The 24,096-nt window shown below is 43.8% G+C and overlaps 2 protein-coding genes across 3 annotated transcripts in view; one reads left to right on the top strand and one right to left on the bottom strand.

Moving 5' to 3' along the window:
• The first annotated feature begins 1,051 nt into the window (after positions 1–1,051).
• On the top strand, positions 1,052–11,661 carry LOC149359450 (procathepsin L-like). 2 transcript variants are annotated; one of them, XM_089569049.1, is made up of 8 exons: positions 1,052–1,215; positions 5,470–5,596; positions 5,786–5,928; positions 6,785–6,979; positions 8,112–8,303; positions 9,950–10,115; positions 11,288–11,393; positions 11,509–11,661. In XM_089569049.1, the coding sequence occupies exons 2-8, from the start codon at positions 5,494–5,496 to the stop codon at positions 11,606–11,608; spliced, it is 1,005 nt and encodes a 334-aa protein (XP_089425175.1). In that variant the 5' UTR covers positions 1,052–1,215; positions 5,470–5,493; the 3' UTR covers positions 11,609–11,661. The 2 variants fall into 2 exon arrangements, with proteins under 2 accessions (XP_089425175.1, XP_089425176.1); XM_089569050.1 differs by lacking the exons at positions 1,052–1,215; positions 5,786–5,928 and having other exon boundaries at positions 5,469–5,596.
• Positions 11,662–18,585: 6,924 nt separating this feature from the next.
• Positions 18,586–24,096, bottom strand: part of LOC149359451 (neuropilin and tolloid-like protein 2) — a 30,666-nt gene continuing 25,155 nt past the window's right edge. The window contains exon 7 of the mRNA XM_089569051.1: positions 18,586–22,226. Within this exon, the coding sequence (XP_089425177.1) occupies positions 21,934–22,226 (293 nt within the window). The 3' untranslated portion in view covers positions 18,586–21,933. The remainder of the gene's footprint in view (positions 22,227–24,096) is intronic.

A 24,096-nucleotide genomic window follows, 5' to 3' on the forward strand; every position in this document is an offset into this window, starting at 1 on the left:
TTTGCTAAATTTTTTTAATGAATTCCACGAAGGCCCATTCCAAACGCCAAGTCAAACACTGCGAGTGTTTATGGTTTTTTTTTTTGTTCAGCGTTATACGTGTCCACTCTAACATCAATACTGTCGTGGCACCGTCTTCTACTTAGTTCAACTTCTGCGCAGAACGGCGCGAGATAAAATCCTTACTGTAGCGATATGTTTTTATCGGCGCGAAAGGCTTATGTCGTCAATGTGCTCTGCGATGTCAGTGCACGTAAAGAATGCAGCCAGATTTTTTTCGGCTGCATTTCTCAACACCGTTTTCTCTCCCTTCTTTCACTCCTACCTTCATCCTTACCTAAGGTCGCGATTTAAATGGTTAAAGTGCCTACCGAGAGCGAGACGGTTACTTCACCTTTTCTTATGTCTTCGCTCTCCATGCCTTTCCCTTTAACGAGTCCTCGATGTTGGTACGCGGACACACAAGCGTCCGCTCGGTTTCCTCGCCAATAGCGGCTCTCGATTTCAAAAAAACCATTTGTCCCACTTTGTCCACTCAATGTTTTCACTCGTGCGCCGAGTAAAAATGCCAGTATGACCACATTTGCGTTATGATGCGTTCAAGCCAAACGTACCTCTTATCATTCCGACTTTATGGCTACGCTCCTGCCTTTGACGCCTTATCCTTGGCTAAATTGACTCTTGCCGGGCTGGTGGTAAAAGAGCTGTGTCAAATAACTGCACATTCGACTTCAAATATAGGATCTACATTGATCATGTACTGTCAGGTGCAACGCGCTAATCTCGTTTGTTAATTTCAAAACTAAAGAGAAAAATTTCTACATCACTCAATGGAAGCCTGCGAAACATGAAATCAATTTCGTATGCTGCTGTTCACAGTGACCCGAATATATATATGCTTCTGTTATGCTTATAGAAGCCGATTTAAGGAAATATGCCGGGAAGTCCTGTCGTTAGGCATGCGCTAACAGTCAATTAGTTTCAGGCAACCTGCATGAACATAGACTGCACAACTCGCTGTAAAATGGCCTTTTTATCCCGGATAGCAACGTGCTGTAACACTTTTGCGTGCTACGCATTGTGCAGCTTATCAACAGGATGGCATGATCTGTCAGGGCTATTGTTTTCGGCAAAAATATCTGCAACTGATAACTGTTGGAAGATAATTGCGATCATCTGACTTTTCCTCTTCTCTAGGAAGACGTGCGTTCCCGGGTAAGTTTCCGTTAGCGTGAATCGTCTTTTCTTTCTTATTATTTTCATCGCGTAAATTGTGCACCCGTGACGATGAAAGCATCTAGTTGGACCGAAGTAGGCTCCAGCGCCATCTGTTTGCCGTTTTGAATATTTTGTTGTGGCACCTTTTCGCGCTACGAACACACCTTTTACGTTCAAACTCTGTCGCAATGAACTGTGTGTAAAGAAAACGGCAAAACGCCATTTTTACGGAAAAGTGAAACTGAGCAGCCTGAGAAGAGCAAGTAAATTGCCAGTGCGAAAGTTTTTGCTTTTGATTTCGCTCCGCACAAATGTGCCACATTTATATATGTCAGGAAGCTTGTCAGAACAGTGCCTGTAGCGAGAAGAGAACGGCATGCGAAATACGTTACAGAAATAATATGTTGAACCTTGAGCAGCTTGCCATACCCTCAATAAACGCGGCAACCTTGATGCGCAGAAAATCGTTAGATGCCCGTATATCTTTACAGCGTTATTTGATCAATGTAGCCGGTTTTTCACGCTCGCAATTAACTGGGTGTTTAATGACGGCAATGTGGGTTCCTCCCAAGCTTCCGCTGAGGCACCGTAATGTGCACCTGACTAACCGATAGGAGAAATCTTCAGTCTACCCAACTCAAGCTTCCGAGAACGTGAACATCAATAATTGCTTGACGCTGCATTCTAATGCCTCACGGTGAAAACTTCCACTTATATAGGACTCAGGTATTCGTAACGTGTACTGTTGGCCAGCTAGGCGCACGCAGTGAGAAGTACTTGGAAAGACCCACTAATATGGCGTCTTTAGTCGACGTCATGCCAAAACTAAGCACTTTGTGACGGCATACTTGACCATCTTTAAACTTTTGAGGGCCGAGTTACAGGCAACTCGCACGAATAAAGAGGACGTTTTCTTAGCTTTCATGTCCATCCGCAGGTACGACTTCCTTATAAAGACAACTGGCTGAATGTACAGAGAAGTACATTATGCCAGTTGTACGGAGGAAGTACAGAGGAAGCCTGTTTCGAAATCGTTCGGAAAAATGGTTTCAAATAATCACCGAGTGTTCGATGAACGCAACGAGATGCGCATTGTGTCCGCATCATGTATACGGCCGAATGTAGCAGTGCCCACAGTTCAACAGGAGTTATCGACGGGGTGTCAACGGGATAATGCGTCCAGTAAACCGCTTTTGGCTCTTTCTCTCCTCGCAACTTGTGGCGAGCACAGTATCTGTCATTCCGCACCCATTAACCCTTAGAGAGTACGCATTCCGGACCGACTGTTTCAGATATTCATTTTTCCCGCTTGCCATAAAAGAATGGAATAGTTTGAACCCCTCTATCTCTATTAATACATCTTTGCAGAAATTTGTAACTCTGGTAGAAGAACAGTTGTGCGATAATTAAATAGATAATTAAATCATGTTTATAAATGTACAACACACCACTCGTATCACTGCATATAACAGCATCTGTATGAACATATTACTTACAATGTATAAAATTGCACCCTTTTCTGTGAAAAATGCTCTTTCGTTATGTGTTTTATTTTCTGTTATCTGTGTTTTTTTTTCCCATACTCATGTAATTACTTGCAAATAACAGTTTTTTTAATGTGTACCATTCCATTTGTATTTGATTTGTACCTTACTATGTGCCCATCCTGTAAAAATCCCAATGGGATTGACAGTGTCTGAAATAAATAAATATCAATGCAGAGTCGACTGCCTACAGAAATTGGTTTGCTTATAGCTCTATACTTTGTGCTGCTTGGGAAACGCAAAGTTTGGCTATCGGTGGGCAATACCGTGTGAGTGCACGGAAAAATAAAAAGCTTGTCTAATTATAGGAGTGCAAAAAGTAGTTCTTGGCGACATTTTGCTCTATCACAATTTAGCACTAAACCATAACTTAATATCAAAATTCTTATAGTATACGGATCACTCATTTGTTATACGTTGTTATATGCTCTGTCAGGAGTCCCTCATCCCCCCCCCCCCCCTAAAGAAGAAAAATATGTAAATCTGTCACATATCGCCAATGACTTCGAGTGCATTTGGCTAGATAGGTTCTTAGGCCGTAGCGTATTACGAAATTTTGCTCCACTGGAAGCCTGAGCTTTTTACTAAAGATTTAAGTAAAAGATATTTCGCAACTGTCTCGCATCCTGTGACTATCCTGCAGTTAGGGCCAATTTTTATGAAAATAATAATGTAAACATGTGCAAAGAAAAGAAGGTCAGTGGTTTTTCAGGAGCTATCTCCCACGAGGCGTTGCACAGCATGGTGTGTGTACGGCCCTCGAGAGTTGAACATCTGCTGGAGACTATGCAAAGTCATTACAGAACCATTAGAGGTATTTTAGACAGGGACGTATTTTACACCGACTCTGCAAGCCGAATGTCGAGCCCACACCTTTGACGCGTTTTGGGCCCGGGACATCATCCTCTTCCTCTCTGCTTTCGCACACTGGCCATACAACCGCATAATCAGTCACCGAACATATGACTTTGTTTATGTACTTTGCACAGGCTTTTTAGTCGGTCTAGAGGCAAACATTTTCTAACGGTCTTTAATGAGCCTACAAGCGCTTTCACCACGTTTAACGATGCAATATTCGAAATTATACCGGAGAAGGTCTGAAATTAAAGCTCCGAAATGCACAGTTAACCTCGGAGTCTCTCTGGAGTAAAGTGGACGTCCACATCGATTGTGTCAGCGGTACTAAATATAACATTTCAGAAACTGAAGAGGCACATTGCCGCAGTGCTTACATATCTTGTGCGTAAGAATTATATATTTCGTAGAAAGCATGCTACTCCTAATCATGAAAGGTAAAAACGTAGCGCAAAGAAACAAGGACACAGAAAGACGGACGACACACGGCGCTAACTTCCAACAATGCCTGAATGATAGGCTTCGAGAGCATGGGCGTGACGAAGATGATATGAGTGGAAAAGGGTTGTCAGCCCACTGCCATGGGTGTCACGACATACCGCTTCTTGAACAATGTATGGTTCTAAAGGTGCACAATAACCGGTTGACACGAGAAATCAAAGAAGCGGAATGGATATCACTTTTGAAAGATGATTGTGTTAGTACCCCCTCTGTTTCGTTGCTGGCAAAAGAGCTCGCATATCTGGCTGATACGCTTTGCTAGCGCATGGTTTGACGGCATGTTGGTCGTGTATCGACCTTTCCTTTCTGAAATAAACCATTGTTGGAAGTTCGCGCCGTGTGTCGTCCGTCTTTCTGTGTCCTTGTTTCTTTGCGCTACGTTTTTACCTTTCAAATATGAACCAACAAGCCCAAGCATATACCCTTCTTAATCCTGCAATGAGAATTTATGCTCCTTCTTCAGCTGCCGGCTGTACACAAAGCCTTTGACAAAATTTTGTGGACATACATCCACTTGAATGATTTACCGCATTGCCATAGATCAAAATGGCGATATGTATGTCTATTACACAGCTGAGTAAAAGGCACTTTGTTTGTGCCACAACGCTCAATTCCGTGGCATTCATGAAGACGGAAAAGCAATGTCCATTTCAAAGCCAAATATTTCTTTTGAATTCACTTTAACAGGTGTATACACATGTCCAGTCTTTTTTAGCAAAGCGTGATGAGCGTGTTAACTATTTTGCCGCGAGAAAGAACACCTGTGACTGCTTATTTATGATTTATGGTTTATGGAGAGTTAACGATAAAGACCCAAAGCGACTCACGCTATGAGGGACCCATAGTGAAGGGCTCTGGAAATTTTGACCACCTAGGGTTCTTCACGTGCGCTGATAACGCACAGCACACGGGCCCTTAGAATTTCGCCTCCATCGAAATTCGTCCGCCGCGGCCGAGATCGAACCCGCGCCTTTCGGGTCAGCAGCCGAGCGCCATAACCACTGAGCCAACGCGGCGGCCACCTGTAAATTCTTTTATACAGGCAGATGCTTATAAACGGATATTTATTATCTCTTTAGTACTTTTATGAACCTAGGATGTCGTAATTCTAAGTGCTTTCCACAAAACTTTATAATTCAGCCTTGTTTTTTGTCTCGGATTCAGTTAACAATTCATCTTTGTTAAGATATGTTGCTGGGCAAATTGTTATCTTTGCTAGTAGCCGATTGAAGATCTGCTTTGAATGTTACAAAAAACACACATTCTTTCTATTAGGAAAAAAACTGCGGTTTTTTTTATGAAACAATTATTTTCGGATCCATGCACAGCATCACATTCATATCTATTCCAGGCTTGGACGAGGCAACCAGGATTCATGACGCAGTGGTGGATTTTAATTTGGTTAACAGCTACAGCCACCTTACATGCGAATACTGCAGACTCAGATGACCAGTGGATTTCCTTCAAGCTGAAATACAGTAAGACGCTGTAGTTTGCCACAGTGACGTAAAAACACGGCAACGAAATTTACAAAACTTTCAAATTTCTACCATTATGGTAGTTGGGAGGCTATCTACAGGATGGACATCACTTCTGAAATTTTTATTTTCTCTTCTTTTTTTCTGAGCGTTCTCCGCCAAATCAATTGCTTCTTCATTTCTTTGCAGACAAAACGTACGCATCGTTGCTTGAAGATGAACAAAGAAAGAGCACGTTTTTTCGAAACATCTTGAATATAGCGAAACACAATGAAAAGTATGCCAGAGGACAAATCACCTACGCACTTGCAGTAAATGAATTTGCTGACATGGTTTGTAGTCTCCTCTTGGGTGCACCTCTTTTCCGGGAGCAAGCCTGTGGTGTATTTCGATGTTTAACAAATAGCATGAGATACAGAATTTCCTAATTTCTGTCCTTATTGAAGTATTATTAAAGTATCCTGCAAAGACGCTTTCCTCGAGCCAGCAGAAATTTTGTAACAAGCCGGAGTCTCCCTGCACGCAATCACCTATTATAAACAAAAACTACAAAGAACGTTTGCAACACTTGAATCGGCACGAAAGCACAGATTTGTGCTGCGTAAAAAAGGTGAATGAGCTCGGACGGAGAGCTCACGCTAACCCAGCCTTCTGCACAAACATACACTCGACAGTTCTGCCAGGCTCTGAACCTCCGGATTAGTGCTTTCGCAGTAAGATCTGGGCATCGAGATCGCGCGCAGGGATCAAATAGTAATTTTTTTTTTCGTCCTTGCCGTTGGGCTCATTGCCGCAGCACTGTATTTTGTTTAAGTCCAGCATTTCCAAACAAAGATGTTCTTGCAATACTATATTCACCATTTTGCTTTTCTCATTGCGCGTTATACGACGAATATCAAAGTTATTCATAGCTATTATTGCCGCAAACGCTTCATAAAAGATATAGCTCAATGACGCGCATTATAGATCTCTTAAACGGCGCAGTTAACGGCCTTAAACCCTGCAATAGCAAGAGTCTAACAAAAAATGCTTGGTTACACCCACGAAAAATCCAAAAAAGTGAATTCAAGATATTTTTAAGTGAGCGAGCCTCAAATCAAGACTTATCACACTGATTTCCGTCAATCTTTTCTTTTGGGTCATATTCTAACGACAATGTGATATGTTTCCCTCTCTCGGTACCTGCAGCTCCCTGGCGAGATGAAAAATGAAAACCATTGTAAAAGCATATACGATGCGCGAAAGAGATTTCAGGATCCCAAATTGTCTTCACCACCGCTGAACATATCTGAGCTTCCTGACAAGTTCGACTGGAGAGACAAAGGGGCAGTGACTCCGGTCAAAACGCAAGGAACATGTCTCGCAACTTGGGCTTTCAGTGCAGTAAGTAGGTCTGATACTGTCATGTAAGTTTGTAGTAAAGTAATCCTACGTTTGTTCTTTTTTCTTCAGTAAAATACTCTAAATCTCTCATGGCCACACATAATCGTCCCCACTCCGTTCAATCACATCGGCATTTGTAGAGACCATTTTGCAAAACTCGTTGCATATTTTTACCTGCCGCTGTACTGATGTTAGATTGCGCAGCCACATTCTTTCTCTTCAAAACTCCGTGCACCGCCCCTCGGTTGGCCACTACAAACAGTGTTGGTGCATACCAATATTCGATAAGCGCGAAACGGTTCAGGTATAAACATTAAATGCGCGGGAGTTTATTAAAGGCGAATTGCTGGGGTAGTTGGTTTTACATGCTCTGCACAACATATTTCGCAATGATATAATTCTGAGAGACAGAGTTAGTTTCTTTTTTTATCTTTGTTGAATGAAATTAAAGCCGTTTAAGGAATGGGAAACAAATTTGAGGGGGTGTGCCAAATATCACTTTTCGAAAAACCGAATTTTTGCATCTGTCGTAATATTTTTTTCGTTTAATTAGTTTCCTCCTTTAATCTACGCCTACATTTTTTCAAGTTTCAGAATAATGCACGCGGCTTAGCGTCAGCGCATTGTCCTGTCTCCCTGCTTACCTCAAATTTACCAGCTGCTATACGATACTAAGCAAATATGGAGCAGCCGGCTAAAGTTACCATCATCTTCTTAGCTCTTGAGCAAGCAAGAAGCAGATAACAAAATACTGGGTACATTTCAGACCTGGTCTGAAGTCGTATGAAAGATTCTAATATTCTACTGACATCTTATGTTCTTGCAAGTCTAAAGACTCGACACGGCCTGCCATCCTTGCATGCAAGCAGCTATCTTAGATTTCCGCACCCTTTTGTCGTGTTTTTGGCCTTTCTCTCATTATGGGTGCACTTTTCTTTATTCGAATTTGAAAGGAGGAATAACCCCTCAGGCCATTGTCATTTTTCTTTCCACTGACTAAGTGCTGTAAGATGGCCAGTACTAGTGACTCGTGCGCCTTTACTGTACAATGGTGGAGGGATCCCGTACTTGTCCTAAGCGTGACTAACTTCAACTTGTTTATGTGTAACATTCTCTTGCACGTGACTCACAGGTGGGAGCAGTAGAAAGCCATAACCTTATCAAGGCAGGAAAATTGCTTGAACTCAGCGAGCAGAATCTTATTGACTGCTCGCAAGACTTCGGCAACTTAGGCTGCGAAGGAGGAAGAGTGGATCAGGCATTTGAATACATCATCAACAATGGCGGCATCGACCTCGAGCAGCTGTACCCTTTTGTTGGGAAGGTTAGTACAAGCATAAGAGCGAGAACGCCCTTTTTTTATTTCATAATGACCAAGGAGTTGCGGGATAGAAAAAAATTGTTTAGTTCGGTGTAGTTCTCTCTCGCTTGAGTACATTACTTGAGCGTACTTAACATCCTCTGCGTTTACTTCAAGGTTTCGCGATTTTCTATGGGGAACAATCATGTAGTTAACTTCCGCGACCTTGATTATTAATCTCCTCTCTTCCTAATAGCCGCCATATGTTTTGTTCATGCAAGCTAAAAATATTTCAAAAACTTAAAAGAACAGCCTTCGGCTCGTCACCTTAGATATTGACCGAGCTAGTTACCACTTAAACTTAAATGAACCTCCACGGCGAAACGCCGCATGTCATAGTGCTCGAAAATTATTCTTATATAATGACTTCAGGAATGAGTTCTTTCACACGTTTTTGTATTATTTTCCTTCCTGTCTCTGTCTTTTGATTTGAGGTGTGGTTATTTCATTTTTTAATAACGCACCCTGTTCTCTCTAGACCTTCAAAAGGAAGCCTGGAGCTATGAACAAATTCAGCAAAAGTGCCCGTTGTTTGCCAGTTAACCCTTTTTTCTTCAGAGTCGCAAATTCGCGACATATAATTTGCCCGCCTGTACACTTGAGTGCATGGAGTTCGCATACGAAGCTTCGTGTTAACGTGATCTCAGTAACCTACGCTTACCGATGTGAATGTTTGACGTCACAGGCAGGACGCTGTTTAAACAAAAAGGGAGCACAAATGAACTACTTTGAGATTGTGTTTAACAGCTCGTCTCTCATTTTGGGACTTCTGCTGTTGGAATAACAAGTAGACAATGCTGGATGAAGATTTATCTACTGCCTCTAGGCTTTTGAGGTGGCAGGAGACCTTTCATTTACTCCTTCACAGAATTCCGTATAGCTGGACAAAATGGACTGGTTTGGTTTGGTTTATGGTGTTTAATGTCCCAAAGCGACTAAGGCTATGAGAGACGCCGTAGTGGAGGGCTCCGGAAATTTCGACCACCTGGGGTTCTTTAACGTGCACTGACATCGCACAGTACATGGGCCTCTAGAATTTCTCCTCCAAAGAAATTCAACCGCCGCGGCTGGGATCGAACCCGCGACTTTCGGGTCAGCAGCCGAGCACCATAACCACTGAGCCACCGCGGTGGCTGAATGACTGAATTTCCGACAAAATGGACTGCATTTCCGTAGTTATAAATTCTCGATAAACCGATTTCCGTCACTTTTGCGGCGCCAGAAATTTTTTAATATGGTGTTTGAATGCTGGTGCATTAGCTAGAAAAACGTGGAAGTATTTTTTCTTATTTTCTTTGTCCTTCGGGGATTAAAGAGTTAATTATAAACCTAAAGTCCAACCTCAAAAGTATTTTCTTCGATCAGTGGCAAAAATGAACGGTTGGCTTTCCGTCGCCGTAGAGGAGGGTGGCTCACTTACCCGCAATCCGTCGTACAACCAAGACTGTGCAGGAAATCGCAATAAAAGGCAGGCTTATTTTTTAGAGTGGCAAGCACAGCACATCCACATTCTCAGTCACCTCAACCTTGACTTGGAGCTCAGTCGCGATCGCAAGCCAGACCAATCTGCCTGCATCGCAAGTTTTCATACTTCTTTTGTTTTCTTCTAGACGATGCCATGCACATTCGACCGAGGCGCCGTCGGCGCGAAGATAAGCAAGTACGACACCGTACCTCAAGGGTCTGAGGAGCAGCTGCAGAGCGTTGTTGCCACACTGGGACCAGTTTCTGTGGCAATCGACGCTTCTAACGATGACTTCTTTCTGTATGACCAAGGTAAAGTCTGTTAGCGTAGATCAAGGGTTTTATCTGAAGCTGTCTTACCTGCAGTCACCTTCTGTGTAAAATTCTTACTTGCCAAGACCTGAAATCACTTTTCAGTATATATCTGCAGCAGTACAAATAGAAAATCGCAAGAACTCATTTCATACCAAGACCAGACGTTAGAAATGGCAATTTTAGGTCTCTTGGTTTGCAGAGCTAGAATAGAAAATACGCCCTCAGAGACACACACCAGTGGCGGCTGCTCTCGGCAAAATTAAGATGCACAAAAAGCAATAAAGTTTGCCAATTTCCGCGCGATTACGAATTTTGTTTTGTCATAATTCGCGGGTTTTCATAAAGCGCTAAAATGAAAAGGAACACATTGGAGACACGTTGCTGCAAAAAACTGAGTAGGTTATTTCTATTTTCGTGAAGTGTGTTGCTAACCCTAGTCAAACTACAGCGCCGTGCTCAATTTGGGTTGTCTAGGGCACTGCACTCAAATCACGATCTGAAACACAGCTTGCACGACCACAAAATTTATGCGTATGGCGAGAGTTAAAAGTAGCTGCCCTCAGAACCTTAGGGGCTGGGTTTGAATCTCTTTAGCACACAAAGATATTTTCTCACGGAGGTATGCGCAGCAATCGTGAACATGAAGTTTTTTGGGATCCATATGCTCTCTTAGTGTTCATAGTTTTTCAAATGAAGCTTTTGGTATCAGTGATTTCTCTTCTTTCTGGACAACGGCAAACGACAAATCTCAGAAACTGTACAAAATATGATAATCGGCATTTAAAAACTATGGCAACTGAACTTGTGACATAGAGCGACCCTCCTGAAAAATAACTAGCGTTTCATAGGGTTTCCTGATATGTTAGGTGGGCTAGTACAATGTTGTTAGCACTTCTCTTGTCTGCATCATAATGCGTCTCCCCCTTCGTTCACTGTTGGGCTGATTATCAACTTTTTTCGCTCGAAGATCTCCAGGTAAGCTCAATGCTTCGGCAATATTTTATCTAATAGAACTTTGTTGAATTTGCAGTATTACTCCAGAGTACTGTGTATGCAGGATGCTAACCATGATTGTGTTTTTCAGCTTGACTTAATTATGGCACAAGCCGTAGCGCTGTTATACTTATGACTTTAAGACACTTAAAATAATCTGTTCCTATGGCTTCTAGGCATCTATAATAATCCGCTATGCAGCAGCACGAGCGTCAACTACGCCCTTTTAGTCGTCGGTTACGGAACGGACAACGGAAAGGATTACTGGATATGCAAGAATAGGTAAAGCCACTTTTCGACTTATGATCCGTTTTCTTTTGGTGTGATATTATCAGTTTCTATCCTGGTCAATGCGCGCATGAGTAAATATTACTGCTTAATGTCTATTCCCTTTCAGCATGGGGCCTGAGTGGGGAGAACACGGTTACATAAGGATGGCCAGAAACGCCGACAATCTGTGCGGTATTGCCACCATGGCCAACTACCCCGAGATATAACTGGCTGCGCAAAACAATTAATTGTTTTCAACGCCGATGTTTGGTTTGCTGAAATAAAGAGAACAACTCTTACTAATTAAAAAAAGATTCCAAAGAAAGTCAGTTTTTTCTTCCTCAAAGGTTTGTCTCTATTATTCTCAAACTTTCAGGACACAAAACTGCAAATTACTGCGGATAACTTTTGTTGCGGGTAATGTTCCATAATGTAAAGGAAATCAAAAAAAGAAAGGCAAAGAAATGCTTTATTTTTTAACACCACCGCAATGCATTTGTCGTGACCCGATTGAGAACCGGCACACCGCATTTTGCGGCCGAACGCCACAGCCACCTGACCATCGGGGTACTCATTCTGTCTCTATCCTACTTACTGTTAAAAGAATTCACTGAGCTTTCAGGCTAAAACCCGTAACCTGAAACGCGAGCCGTAGCGTGCTCACACGTGAGATATGGCATCGATCAGGTAGATTTCCGCTTCCCTATAGGAGTAAGGCATTATTGCCCTTGGGTTCTTCAGAAGTCCATTAATTAATTATATCTCCACTTTTACTTTTTTTTCGTGTTCGTGCAACTTTATGGTTTCATCTGCGTATTTTTATCCGGTCCATTATTTTGATTAGTTTTCGTGCACCGGTTTTTTTCAACACCGATGAGCGGCCCAGTGGTGGTGATAGAGAATACGTGGGCCGGAAAGTGCCCTCAAGAAGCAAAAGTTCGGATGTGGTACTCTTAGTACTAGCATGATATAAACCACGAAGTGAAAACAATATAATTGTTAAAATAAACTCTATGGAGCGTCAGCACAAACATGCGCACGGATCGTGTCATTAAAAAGATTCCTCCCGCGGATATCGAGCGCGGTACCCGATATAATCACTGACTCTTTTTTCTGTGCTCAAGTATTACGTAACTTAAAGTATAACGTAACTTCGGCTGTCCCTTCAAAAATAGTGCTTATTCAAACCATCGGCAAAACTGGGAGTTCGTTCCGACATGCGGTCACAGAATGTTGGTCATACTGTGCTTGTGACATTATACCGTACTTACGCGGCTAAGGTCCGCAGACGTCTATGGGCCGCTCTTCCCGAACTGGGAGCCCATAAATTGATATAAAAATCGGCTGAAATCAAAAACTCGGGCGCCTTCCCCTAGGAGCTGCCAGATGATGACAGTTTGCATGATAAAAAAATGTCTGTGGCTTAGCTTGGTTAAGCCTGGTAATTGCGAAGCAATACGATAAATTCCCCTATTTTATTGGTATTTTATTTTATTTTATTGGGCGCGCGGCGCCCCTGGTGAGAGGAGCGCGAGTTAGGCTGCCGTTGGTGCCTACCAGCCTCGCGCTGCGACGGCGCGAGATGGGGCCCCGTTTTTACACAGATGGTATGACGTCACTCCGCGCGCGGCGCCCCTGGTGAGAGGAGCGAGAGTTAGGCCGCCGTTGGTGCCTACCAGCCTCGCGCTGCGACGGCGCGAGATGGGGCCCCGTTTTTACACAGATGGTATGACGTCACTCCGCGCGCGGCGCCCCTGGTGAGAGGAGCGAGAGTTAGGCCGCCGTTGGTGCCTACCAGCCTCGCGCTGCGACGGCGCGAGATGGGGCCCCGTTTTTACACAGATGGTATGACGTCATGCCAAAGGTCATGCCAAAGGTCAAGTGGTGCCTACCACCGCCTCGCGCTGGAACGGGCTGAGTTGGTAGCTAAAGTAGTATTGCTTCGCAATAAAAGTAGCAGTGCGAATAGTCAAGGACGAACGCAAGACAACAGGACTGGCGCTGAACTTTGTCAACAGGGTACAAGCATTAGCAAGTTTGCAAGGGTCTGAGAAAACAACATTTACGTCACTACACTTCGCAACTTGCTTTAAATTGTGGGACAACTTATAGATGTACGGGATTACAGCTAGATACTGCTTACTGATCTGCTTTTTCTTGCTGCCGACTTCCCCCACGGCCTCCTGACAGTTGCCTGCTCCCATCATTACTATCATTTTGTAGCATGCACCATGGGGTTGCTGAGTGCTATATGTGAGGGTCATAAATTTTCGTGCACGTAGTTAGACATCACTGACATTTGTGCTGCATATTGAGCCGTCCGTTCTGGCAGTGTGCCAAAGGTGACACTTTCCGATGGGAAGTAGGCGCTTAACCACGTACGATGCAGCTTTCAAACTGAAGATTTGTGGCACACGCCGAAATACACAAAAAGCGGGCAGCCGGCTGAGACTTCACCGTCGGCAACAGGTGCGTGCGCCGGTAGTGTGACCGACGCACACAAAAGAAGGAAGGCATTCAGTGGAGAGAAGTACGAGGCGCTAGGTATAGTTAAAACTATGCGCAAGAGATAAAGTCAAACCGCGATGGACATTAAAGTAGTTTCTCCAAAACAGAGCAAGAAAACTGAACTGGAAAATGCCGTTTTTTGATCACGGCCACACCCCACCAAATTTTCGAAAACAAGCACGGCCCTTACCCCTATAGAAACGGCAAGTTACAAAGCTATCCGCAGGTTGGTAGGTCTGCAGAACCTATCGCTTGAAGAACTAGCGATGTTCTTCGAGTGAAGTGCAAGCATGAAGACGCAATCCATGTTTCGTCATTTAGCTTCGTGTTGAAACAATCAACAAACACATAATCAATAACAAAGCTTTATTATACAAATACCTGTCGCTGGAAACATCTGTAAACAAGCATAGACAGCTCCAGCTGCGCAGCTGATTTATTTAGTTATGCGAAGGAATAATTTGGCACAAACGCTGCAAAATTTTACCTGGACGAATTCCCATCAGACCGCGAACATATGCTCGCCAATGGATTGTTCCAGCACTGCCACTGCGCGGTACCTGATTTGCTAAAAAGGGAGAGTCGCTAGGCGGAAGAGGGTAACAATTTTGTTTTGCCTGAACTGGGGCCTCGGAAAAAGAATAACTTGCTCCGCTGGGGTGCTGTCTGTGGTGGATGCGTAGAAGGCGCCTGCCGGAAGAAATACATGGAGTGCACTTTTCTGAGAGGAAAATGACTTGGTTTTCCTCGCACAAAGTCTAAGAGGCGAGCAGTGCTTTCGCTTATGCAAGTGGTCAGTTATTTCGCTCTGCCACTGTTGTGCTAGCACAGTGGTGCATTTTAAAAACATTGGCAAGCATGTTATAACTTGAAGACGAGTGGTCTCTCAGCCATTGCTTAGAAAAAAACAGTAGCCTTTGGGACAGCGGTATGAATCATGGTGATCGAAATTATTGGCTTTTCTGTACACCCTAAACCAGTGGAGCTATCTCTGATCGTCTCTTTCTCTCCTTGCTGTTTCTTTCTAACGTTTATTCCTGCAGTTTTTGGCTCCTATTGCAGGACCCTACAATTTTGCAATAAATTTGGCTTCTTAAAAAAGATTGCCTGCACAAATTTATCGTCGTGTCCTTGCAATAGCAGTTAATCATATCTTCTAAATTTAGTCTGACTAGCAGATTTACTGAATAATGAATGCACCAACAGCTTTAACAGACGCCCCTTTACATATAGTCGTAATACACGACAAGTAACGTGATTCCTAATTAGCTGGCTCAGGGAAAACTGAGCACGGAGTAGATCGTGCTCCACTCTTTAGTGTAATGGTTTGTGCCATGAGGTAGGTGCATTCTTTGTACGCAGACTTTCCTTAGACCGTTTCTTTTATTTTATTCGCAGCTGCATTCTTTTCGAGCCCTCGATTGTATCCGTATTCAGTTTTTGGATATTTTAGTTGTTGTCTCGCAATTACAGACATTATTCACATGCAAAACTTTTCTTCTTGCGTGTTATCAGGAATATTATTCCCTCCTCCTTGAACTAAGAAATAGTTGTGCCCAGCAACAGCAGCCTATATTTTTGATAATTGCTACATTGAAAAACAACGAGCGCTAACCCATTAGCGCAAAGCGCTCAAATGAACTATTTCTCGAACCTTTGACACATATCCCAGAACACTGCTTTTTTTTCACAGTAAACATATGTGAGCTTTGTTCATACCTTTATAAACAGGTAAAATTTCCTTTTTGTTCCCAGGCCTATTGTCAGACTACGTAACCCGCAAAACCTATGTATATACAAACGGGTATAAGGGTTTCTGTGCTTTGGTTTCTGTTATACACTACTCCATTTCAATTCTCAACAGCAATAAGTTTCAACTATGTGATAGTTCTATCCGTTCAGTGTTTCGCACTGTGCAAGGTTCTAGTATAGTCTCGCGAACCTGAGCACAGCACAATCTACAATGGTGAGTATAACGTCGTGCTGAACTCCATAGCAGGACAATGTGTGAAAGAATTGAATATCTGTGCATAACATTCAGGTTGTAGCGGATTAACAGTAAAAGGGCACATACGTCAACGCTGGTAACTGCTACACAACTTCCTTTCTGGACCTCGATTATTCAGCAATATATGTACAAAAGGAACTACCATATTACACTCACGCGCATTATAATAAAACGTTCACACATAACTAAGTTCTTTGTGAAGTATTTGAACGCACTTAAATTAACATCACTCATTACTTCATCCGATTCCTCAGTAGGTGCACCTCCGCACTTCATCGGTTTCAAAATTTTCCAGCCGACTCAAGCTCTTTTTTTTTCTTGTCAACTTCTTCGGTCATTCTTTCCTTTCCACGACATATGAGACATCATTCCTTGGGCGCTGCTGAAAACCTGAGAAGGCATTCGTCGCTATAATCAGTCATCTCCTTCCAGGTTCAACCCTTTTTGGTTCGAGCCGCCAAAGGGCAGCAGGACGCTCTCTTGACTGGCCCCTATTTTGCGGAATAGTACCTTGGCATGTGGACCAGAACATGTTCTGCAGTAAGCAAATGAAGTTACATTTCCTGAATTAAATATCCTGTAACGAACATCACTTCAACCAAAAAATCTGACATCGAAGAAACGCTTCTTTATGTGAGAAACTTCCAATAGATTAGAAATCGAAAACGTCGCATAAAACCGTTAAGTACAGATCTTCGTATAAGAGCGGTATCGTTTTTGCCTCTTTGGGAGCTTACTAACCTGATTATCCGTTTGCAACCAGTGCCAACATAAGAATGCAGACATGCGATGCGAGCTTCTGATACCTTCATGGTGTGGTGCAGCGCAAACAATTTCAGACATAAAATAAGCAGAACTCTCAACGACTATATTTTTAACAAGAATTTCTGTATCGAGCAACGAGCTGCCCATTATGACTACATTCGACTTAACTCTGTGGTAATTAAAACTGAGTCTATAGTGCCTATGTTATCGTGTCTATTGGACTACCATGAATATCTCTCTCGGAACATTTTTTCAATGGGCAGAAAATTAGAAGGCATAACTTCAAACTCTGCACATTTCCTTCGAAAATAATCCAGATATTACACCACCAATAAAGAATTATATGTATCAACAAAAAGGCGTTAAGATCTGCATTCCTACCTGCAGCTTACTTTCTTTGAGAACGTACAATGACACCACGTGAGCGCATTTCATCCTGGAAGGTATTGTATTTTTGCTACCTTAGAAACTTATACTGTAGACGTCCTGTGCGGACGTTCTGCATGGTTCCGGAATAAACTACAATGCGGTCGGGCTATATGTTGCCATCTGAATTGGATTCACATCCCTCTGCTCTTTCTTTTTCAGCTCCCTAATCTGTCTTCCCGTGTGTAGAGTGGGCCTCCGGGTATTCGCGTCTTAATCTCTCTGTTTATTACTTTGTCTGCCTGTCTCTTTCACTGTGTCTCGCATCATTCGAAACAAATGCTATTAGTTTATCTGTTGAAATTTATGACCAATAAGAACGGAAGCTATCTTCATTTCGCCAATTCTACCAAATACCTGTAATTAATTGTCAATAAGCAATTAGCTGTAGCTTGCAATATTTGCTCAACTTGAGTGTCTATAGGAAGGGGGTAAAAGTAAACTTTCCGCTTTTCTACCCCATCTGCTAGCAACAGCTGTTAACAAGCTAACAAACACTTATTTAAATAACCACCACTTCTTCGCACATCTCTGTTGCGTTTAGGGATCTACATATTTAACCAGATGCATAAAGAAGGTGTCCCATGTAAAACAAGCCATGAATGTAGGACACACGGATACTGTTGCGGGTTCGAAACTGAAAAATTGTTACTGGCGGTTTTTCAGAATTATTAGCAGTATTCCCTGCTTTACTGCAGCATAACCACTAAAACTGCGTTGTTTCATCAGATTCAGAGCGTATGACACGCAGAATATGTGATACTAAGAGCAGAGCAATTTAAGTTTAGAAACGATCATTGGCCTGCATTTCTCAACCGAACGTGCACAGAAACGATGTTTGTTGTGTGATGGGGGTGTGATATACTCCCTGGAAATTCAAACACAGAGAGAGCATGTGTTTGGAAGCCTAGCGCACTAAGGTAGTGCTCCCCGTCTGGTCACTTCCACGTCACTTCCGTGCGGGCGCTTCGAAAGTAGCTAATCACAGCGAACTCTTTGAGCATCTACAGCCACAGGCTCCTGAAATAATTTTCGCGCTTCGCATGCAGCGCTAGAAATGAGTCCAGAACAAAGATATTGCACATATTTCTCGCTCTTCTGTGTCTACTTGGAAACTACGCAACATAGCTTTATAATTCGAGTTTTTTTCTCTGTCTCAAGTTACTTGGGATGCCTTCCACATGTGCTCATTATCGACAACAATTGTTGCTTATGGCAAACAGTAGGCGGTTCTGTAAGCCCGGTTACCAATTACCGTTCCCAAATGAGCGGAAAACTCTATTCAGTCAGTGCTTACTTCACCTTGTAACCTACAACTAAATTCGTTTCTAAAGCATCAATATTAAGAGCTTGATGATGTCTTAGATCACCCTGGTGAAGTCTTAGATAACCCGACCATTTTGAAATCTATATTTTTCGAGCAGCCGTAAGGTTTTAGACATAATATAAAGTACATCCCCCCCCCCCCCCCCCCCCCGAAAGAAATATCAAGCCTGTTTCGTTCTGCCTTCTCCATATTTTTTCTCTTATTCTTCCGCAGACAAGTGCAAAGCTAAACGTTAAACTACAATTTGAATTCGCAGTAAAATACTACCGTCATTTAGTACAATACTTGAAGGTAACCTATAACATCCTTACTTTCTTGCAGGACGACACATCAAATAAATTTGTTTCTGAAAATTAAAACAACCACCTAATTCAAACAGAGGAGGAAATACTGCTGGCAAAAGCCTTATTTTAACTGCCTACAAAAGCAATACAGCCGCGATAAGTTGTCCGAAAGAATTAGCTTTACGCTTGGTTCTCAATTCTGAGCTGACAGGTAAAAACGGGTGATCTTTGAAACTTGTAACACGATTTGCATGAAGTTGGCCGCTAGCACTTTAGCAGCCGCAAGCTACCGTACCCAGACGTTTCTACAAACGCACTTCCGTATCACAGAGGCAGAAAACTGAGCTTTCAACACATTCAAAACACAGTTCGCAGCCACTGTACATGAGAGCACGGGAGAGGTAACAAACAAAATACACAACACTTAAATTCACATAAAGCGAACGAGCATAGTCAAGTCCAGCTCAGTTCGCTGTCAAAATCTAGCTTGTGTTCTTTACATCACAAAAGCAAATCAGCAAGCATCATTGTACCACATGGTGCTTTGATGGCGCTGGACCACTGCAAGCCTGCCGAAGTCTTGTAGCAGTGTCTGCTTATGCATATATATATGTTATATATCTTGATGTATATATAGGAGCTCGAGGAGCACATGTTATGTGTTCACCACAAAAGTCCTCAGTATCAGCAAACATTGAGATAACTGCTCTTTGACTGCGGCTACCGTAGTCCTTACTGAACAGTCACTTTTCTTGCACAAACAACATCAACTTCCGACATCTTTCATTGGTAGCTTCCTTACATCATCGCAATATGCAACGCACTCGAGTACGATTCTATCATTATAGTACAATAAAGTGTCTCTAACAATACCATATGTATCCACTAGACACCTCCGTGGACCACTTGGCAAATACGCGACCGTCGAGACAGAGAATTCAATTGCAACACCTAGAAAGAAAAAAAGGTGTATGGAAAGCGGCAGTGTGCAGAAGAGCTTGGCAAATTTGCACGGGCCCAAGTGCCCGTACAATACTTAAATTTAACGGTTTTTTTCTTCTCAAATATATAAAGAGAAGGGCGCCGAGATCGTCCAACTTTGTTGAAGTTCTTGCAGGAGCTTCCATGGTGTCTACCACACCACATGCCTCAGTCTGTAAGAACCTGGGGCTTTAGTATTAAACTGTCACACCGGGGCTATTAAATTCAGCGCCTACAAGTGATTCGACAATGCAGTCCTGCAGAACCTGAAGAAACCATGGCCCAGAAAATTTCTCTACGCTTCATGTAAGCTTCACGTGCGGTTGGTTCTAAGACTGCAAAAGAAGAAACCTGTGTCGATAGAGAAAAATAGGCAAAGTCAATGATATCGGAGTCTTCCTTTCTGCTAAGAATCTTGAATGGGCTTAGAAATGCGCTGTAGCTTGTCAACTGTCAACTTTCGGATTGATGGCGTAAGCGCATATTTTGTGGCTCTGAGAGTGTTCTGCTCAATGAAACATGCTACTCAAAGTCTTGTGAAAGGAGCCAGTAGCCTTTACTCTGGCGAAGCAATTTGCTTCACAATGTGTGAGGCAAAATTATTGCTGAAAGCGACGTTCACTGATTATGACCCTTGAAAGTTAGCTCTTCCCATTCGGCTAAGCAGAGAGACTCCAAGAAATCAAAGAAAGAAAGGCAGTATAATCCCGAATGCCGCTTCTAGCGCTGATCCCCCTTTTGTTGGAAGCGTTATCCACGCTCTTGCTACCGCCTCCAACATCGAGATCCCGGCACGAGCGCTTTTTTCTGAGGCGAAGTTAAAAACAGACCCTCCTTAGACGCATATCGCGACTTCAGTAAAGGTCTAAAAATTACTATGCCCTAGTATACAAAAAATTGACCAGGGGATGGGAAACCTCGGGAAGCTTGCAACCATTTCGACAAGAGGCGTGGTCTTCGAAGAAAAGTCATCTTGTAGAAACGTTGGCAAGCTCCCTGCGGTTCACCCTTCCTTGTTCACTTTGTGTTTGCAGTAAACCCATCTACCTGCCCTTTCTCTATTATCCCTCAGCCTTGCACCTGCACGCCTCCTACGAGTAGCTAGGCGTAACCTAACACAAGGTGTATCATTCAAGATTAGAAACAAAATTAAAAGATTTGTGCTCCGCTAGCCACCAAGATATTTTCTGCAAATGTTGAGATTAACTGGCCAGAGTGTTTCACAGGCTTCCCGAGCACAAATGCGTATTATAGCAGAATAATTGGGTTTTTCACGGCAATAAAAATGTAAGATATTCGCACTACCCGTACCATTTGATTTAAGCTGCCTTTTTTCACAACCACTCCATTGCAGACATGCCCGAAAAAAAAAGCTTTGTATGTAGACGGGAACAATGAGGTTAAATTTGTGAGGTTTGTGAGGTTAAATTTCCAAAAATCAAACTATCACAGCAGTATCGAATTCCTCAAGCTCCAAGAAAATTAACAATAGATCTGCATAAAAACATACACATCAATTCTCGCATTCTTCAGTTGATGCTATGGACTGCCGGCTACGCGCGCTTAAGCCTGATGCACGGACTACTCACATGTAAGTTCTCGTCTAACATGAGCAACACGCTCTACAGCATGTGCATTTAGGCTGTCATCTTCCCTGCGCGTGCGCAAAGTGATAGTGGAGGTTCCTGAATTTTCATGCGAGATTCCTGTCAGTCATGTCTCTTCCAATGCTGGGGTAGCCATTTTTAGGATAACGGTAACAATGCGCACACACAATATACGCCGTCCAGCTCTCCTTTCTCGTCTTCCGCACCATTTCGCACTGTTTTTGACGCACGCTTCATACAACCAGGTTAATTTTATCAGGATAAAAAACAACGCTGGAGTGCGGCAAAATTCACAACTCATCACACTACCCTTTGCTTGTGAGGAAAACTGTGCATATGCAGTGCCCGTTCAATGCACTGCGAAGCACTGCCGCACCATGTCGTCGCTGCCATTAGGTCACACACAACCACACAACTTGCGCCCCCGCCACTTGTCATGGTGCGTAGTGTGCTCACTCTGTGCCTACTATGCAGTGCGTTGCGTGTACACTGCACAGACACGAGCGCTCCGGAGCACCGTGAAGACTTTGGAGAGGCATGAGCATTCCAGAGGTGCACGGAGACTTGGAGCTCCATGAACACTCCCGAGTTGCAAGCACACCGGAGCTCCATAACCACTCCGGAGATGCATGATCACTTCGGAGCGCTATACGTCGGTGGGCGAGCGCCGGGGTTTCGCGAACGGCGGTGGCCTGGCGGGCGGCACGGGTCCCGGCAGGTGCTGAGGTCGGTGCAGGCTACAGTTGAGCTCGGGCAGGAAAGGAGTCTGTCGAGAGGCGCACGTTGGGCTGTGCTCCAGCTGGCGAAGCGGCAGGGAGAGGCCTTGCGCTGCCTGGCCCGCGCGGCGCGAGTGGCGCCGGCACAGGATCACCGCTATGACCACGCACAGCAGCAGCACGCCGGCGCCCGCGCCACAGCCGGCCAGCAGGGGGAGGTTGCCTGCACGAGGGACAAAGAGGGCGCTGAAGAAATGGAGACCTTGGGCACTCGGGGCAGACTCCATGTCACTCGCTTTTGAACAGCTGCAGAACAATTCTAGTAAAGTTATTCTCCAAATGTGCTCTTCTATCGCACGCGCAAACAAGCCACACCGGTTTAAAAGCTAAGATCTCTCGAATACAGTTTCCGCAAGAGTGCAACGAAGAAGCGGGCTCCGAGAAAACCCACAGTTGAAATAAATGCGTGGTAAGTGCACATCACAGACCACTAAGGTCTACTCAAGGCGTCGCAAGAACTAACGCTGTTTCTTGAATTTCAAGGTGCCAAAATATCATCCGAACCTGTTACCGTCCTTCGATGGAGGCGCCGTAGTGAAGGGCTCCAGAAACTTCTGACCACCTGGGGTTCTTTAAGGTGCACTGCCATCGCACAGTACAGGGGCCTCTAGAATTTGATGGAGGCGAAATTCTAGAGGCCCGTGTACTGTGCGATGGCAGTGAATGTTAAAGAACCCAGGTGGTCGAAGTTTCAGGAGCCCATCACTGAAGCGTTCCTCATAGCATGAGTTGCTTTGGGACGTTAAACCCCCAGAAACCATGAACAGAAACCTTCCTGTTCGCTCTTGCATCGAACAATTTTCCCCCGAAGCACTAATTTACTAACAGAATTCTCGCTCTTTACGCAACTCATGATCCTTGAACCGCCTTTAGCTCTCGTAAGCCCAAAAGGCCAGTGATGTATTTTGATATTCCATAGCTACAGCATTACGTTTCCGCCTATTCAAATCGCACGGAACACCTTTTTTCTTTTGCTCACAATCGCCGCCAATAGGCAGGGCGTGTCCAAAATTTAACACTGCGTGGCAGTTATGCAGGTTAAATTCCTTTACGCCTTTTTTTATGTCACCCCTTCATCTATACCCTGCCCCAGTAACTTTACGGTAGTCACCCTCTGCTTCTACTCCCAGTTGCAATTCCGAAGACTGCCAAAAAACATTCACAGGGGCACCTCATGCGTTGGCAATGCGATAGCGTTAGAACCTGTTCGTGCCGTTACCGGAAGTGACGACACTTCCGGCCTGATGATTTCACTTCCCTCCAGCCAATGGTAGAATTTGAAGACTGAGGCTTATTTTTCTCACGATGAGGTTTTTGATTATATCTCATTAATAGCTTTACAAAGACAAACTGTTGTGACTTCAAACGAAGGTAGCCTCCCGCCATCTTCATGTTATAGATATGTTATTTTCATGTCCTTAAATCGTCTATCTCTACTCAATCAATGAATAAACCATGTGAGTGGCATAAGCGCCTGTAATCAGCAGCATATGGAGGCGAAATTCTAGAGGCCCGTGTACTGTGCGATGTCAGTGCACGTTAAAGAACCCCAGAGGGTCGAAATGTCCGGAGCCCTTTACTACGGCGTCCCTCATAGCCAGAATGGCTTTGGGACTTTAAACCCCAATAAACCAATAAACCAAACCTAATCAGCAGCAATTTCCAGTGCGCAATGCAGATGAGCTGCAACAAGTACTCTCACGAAACCGACGACTGGCATGAGCCTCATATTCAGCGTGAACGAAACAACCTTCATGTCTCTTCTATGTTCTCTCTGCAAGCCTGACTGACGACCGCATGGTGTGAACGACGACGCAACGGGCACGACTTCCGGTCACAAGCCGAGTACAGCCGCTCACAAGAGGTAATAACGCTTTGAGGGATAGGCCCTTGCTTTTGGTCTAATAAAAGGCCTACGGTGGGCTCAATAATTCTCCTAATTCACTGTCATTTTCACAGGAACTTGCGCATAAATTTTAGAGACGTTTCCGTTCCTCTTTCAAGAAAATAACAAAATAAGGGGGGGGGGGGGG

This window comes from Amblyomma mixtum, chromosome 2 (genome assembly GCF_055824585.1).
Source record: "Amblyomma mixtum isolate Tamu chromosome 2, ASM5582458v1, whole genome shotgun sequence".
Taxonomy (NCBI): domain Eukaryota; kingdom Metazoa; phylum Arthropoda; class Arachnida; order Ixodida; family Ixodidae; genus Amblyomma; species Amblyomma mixtum.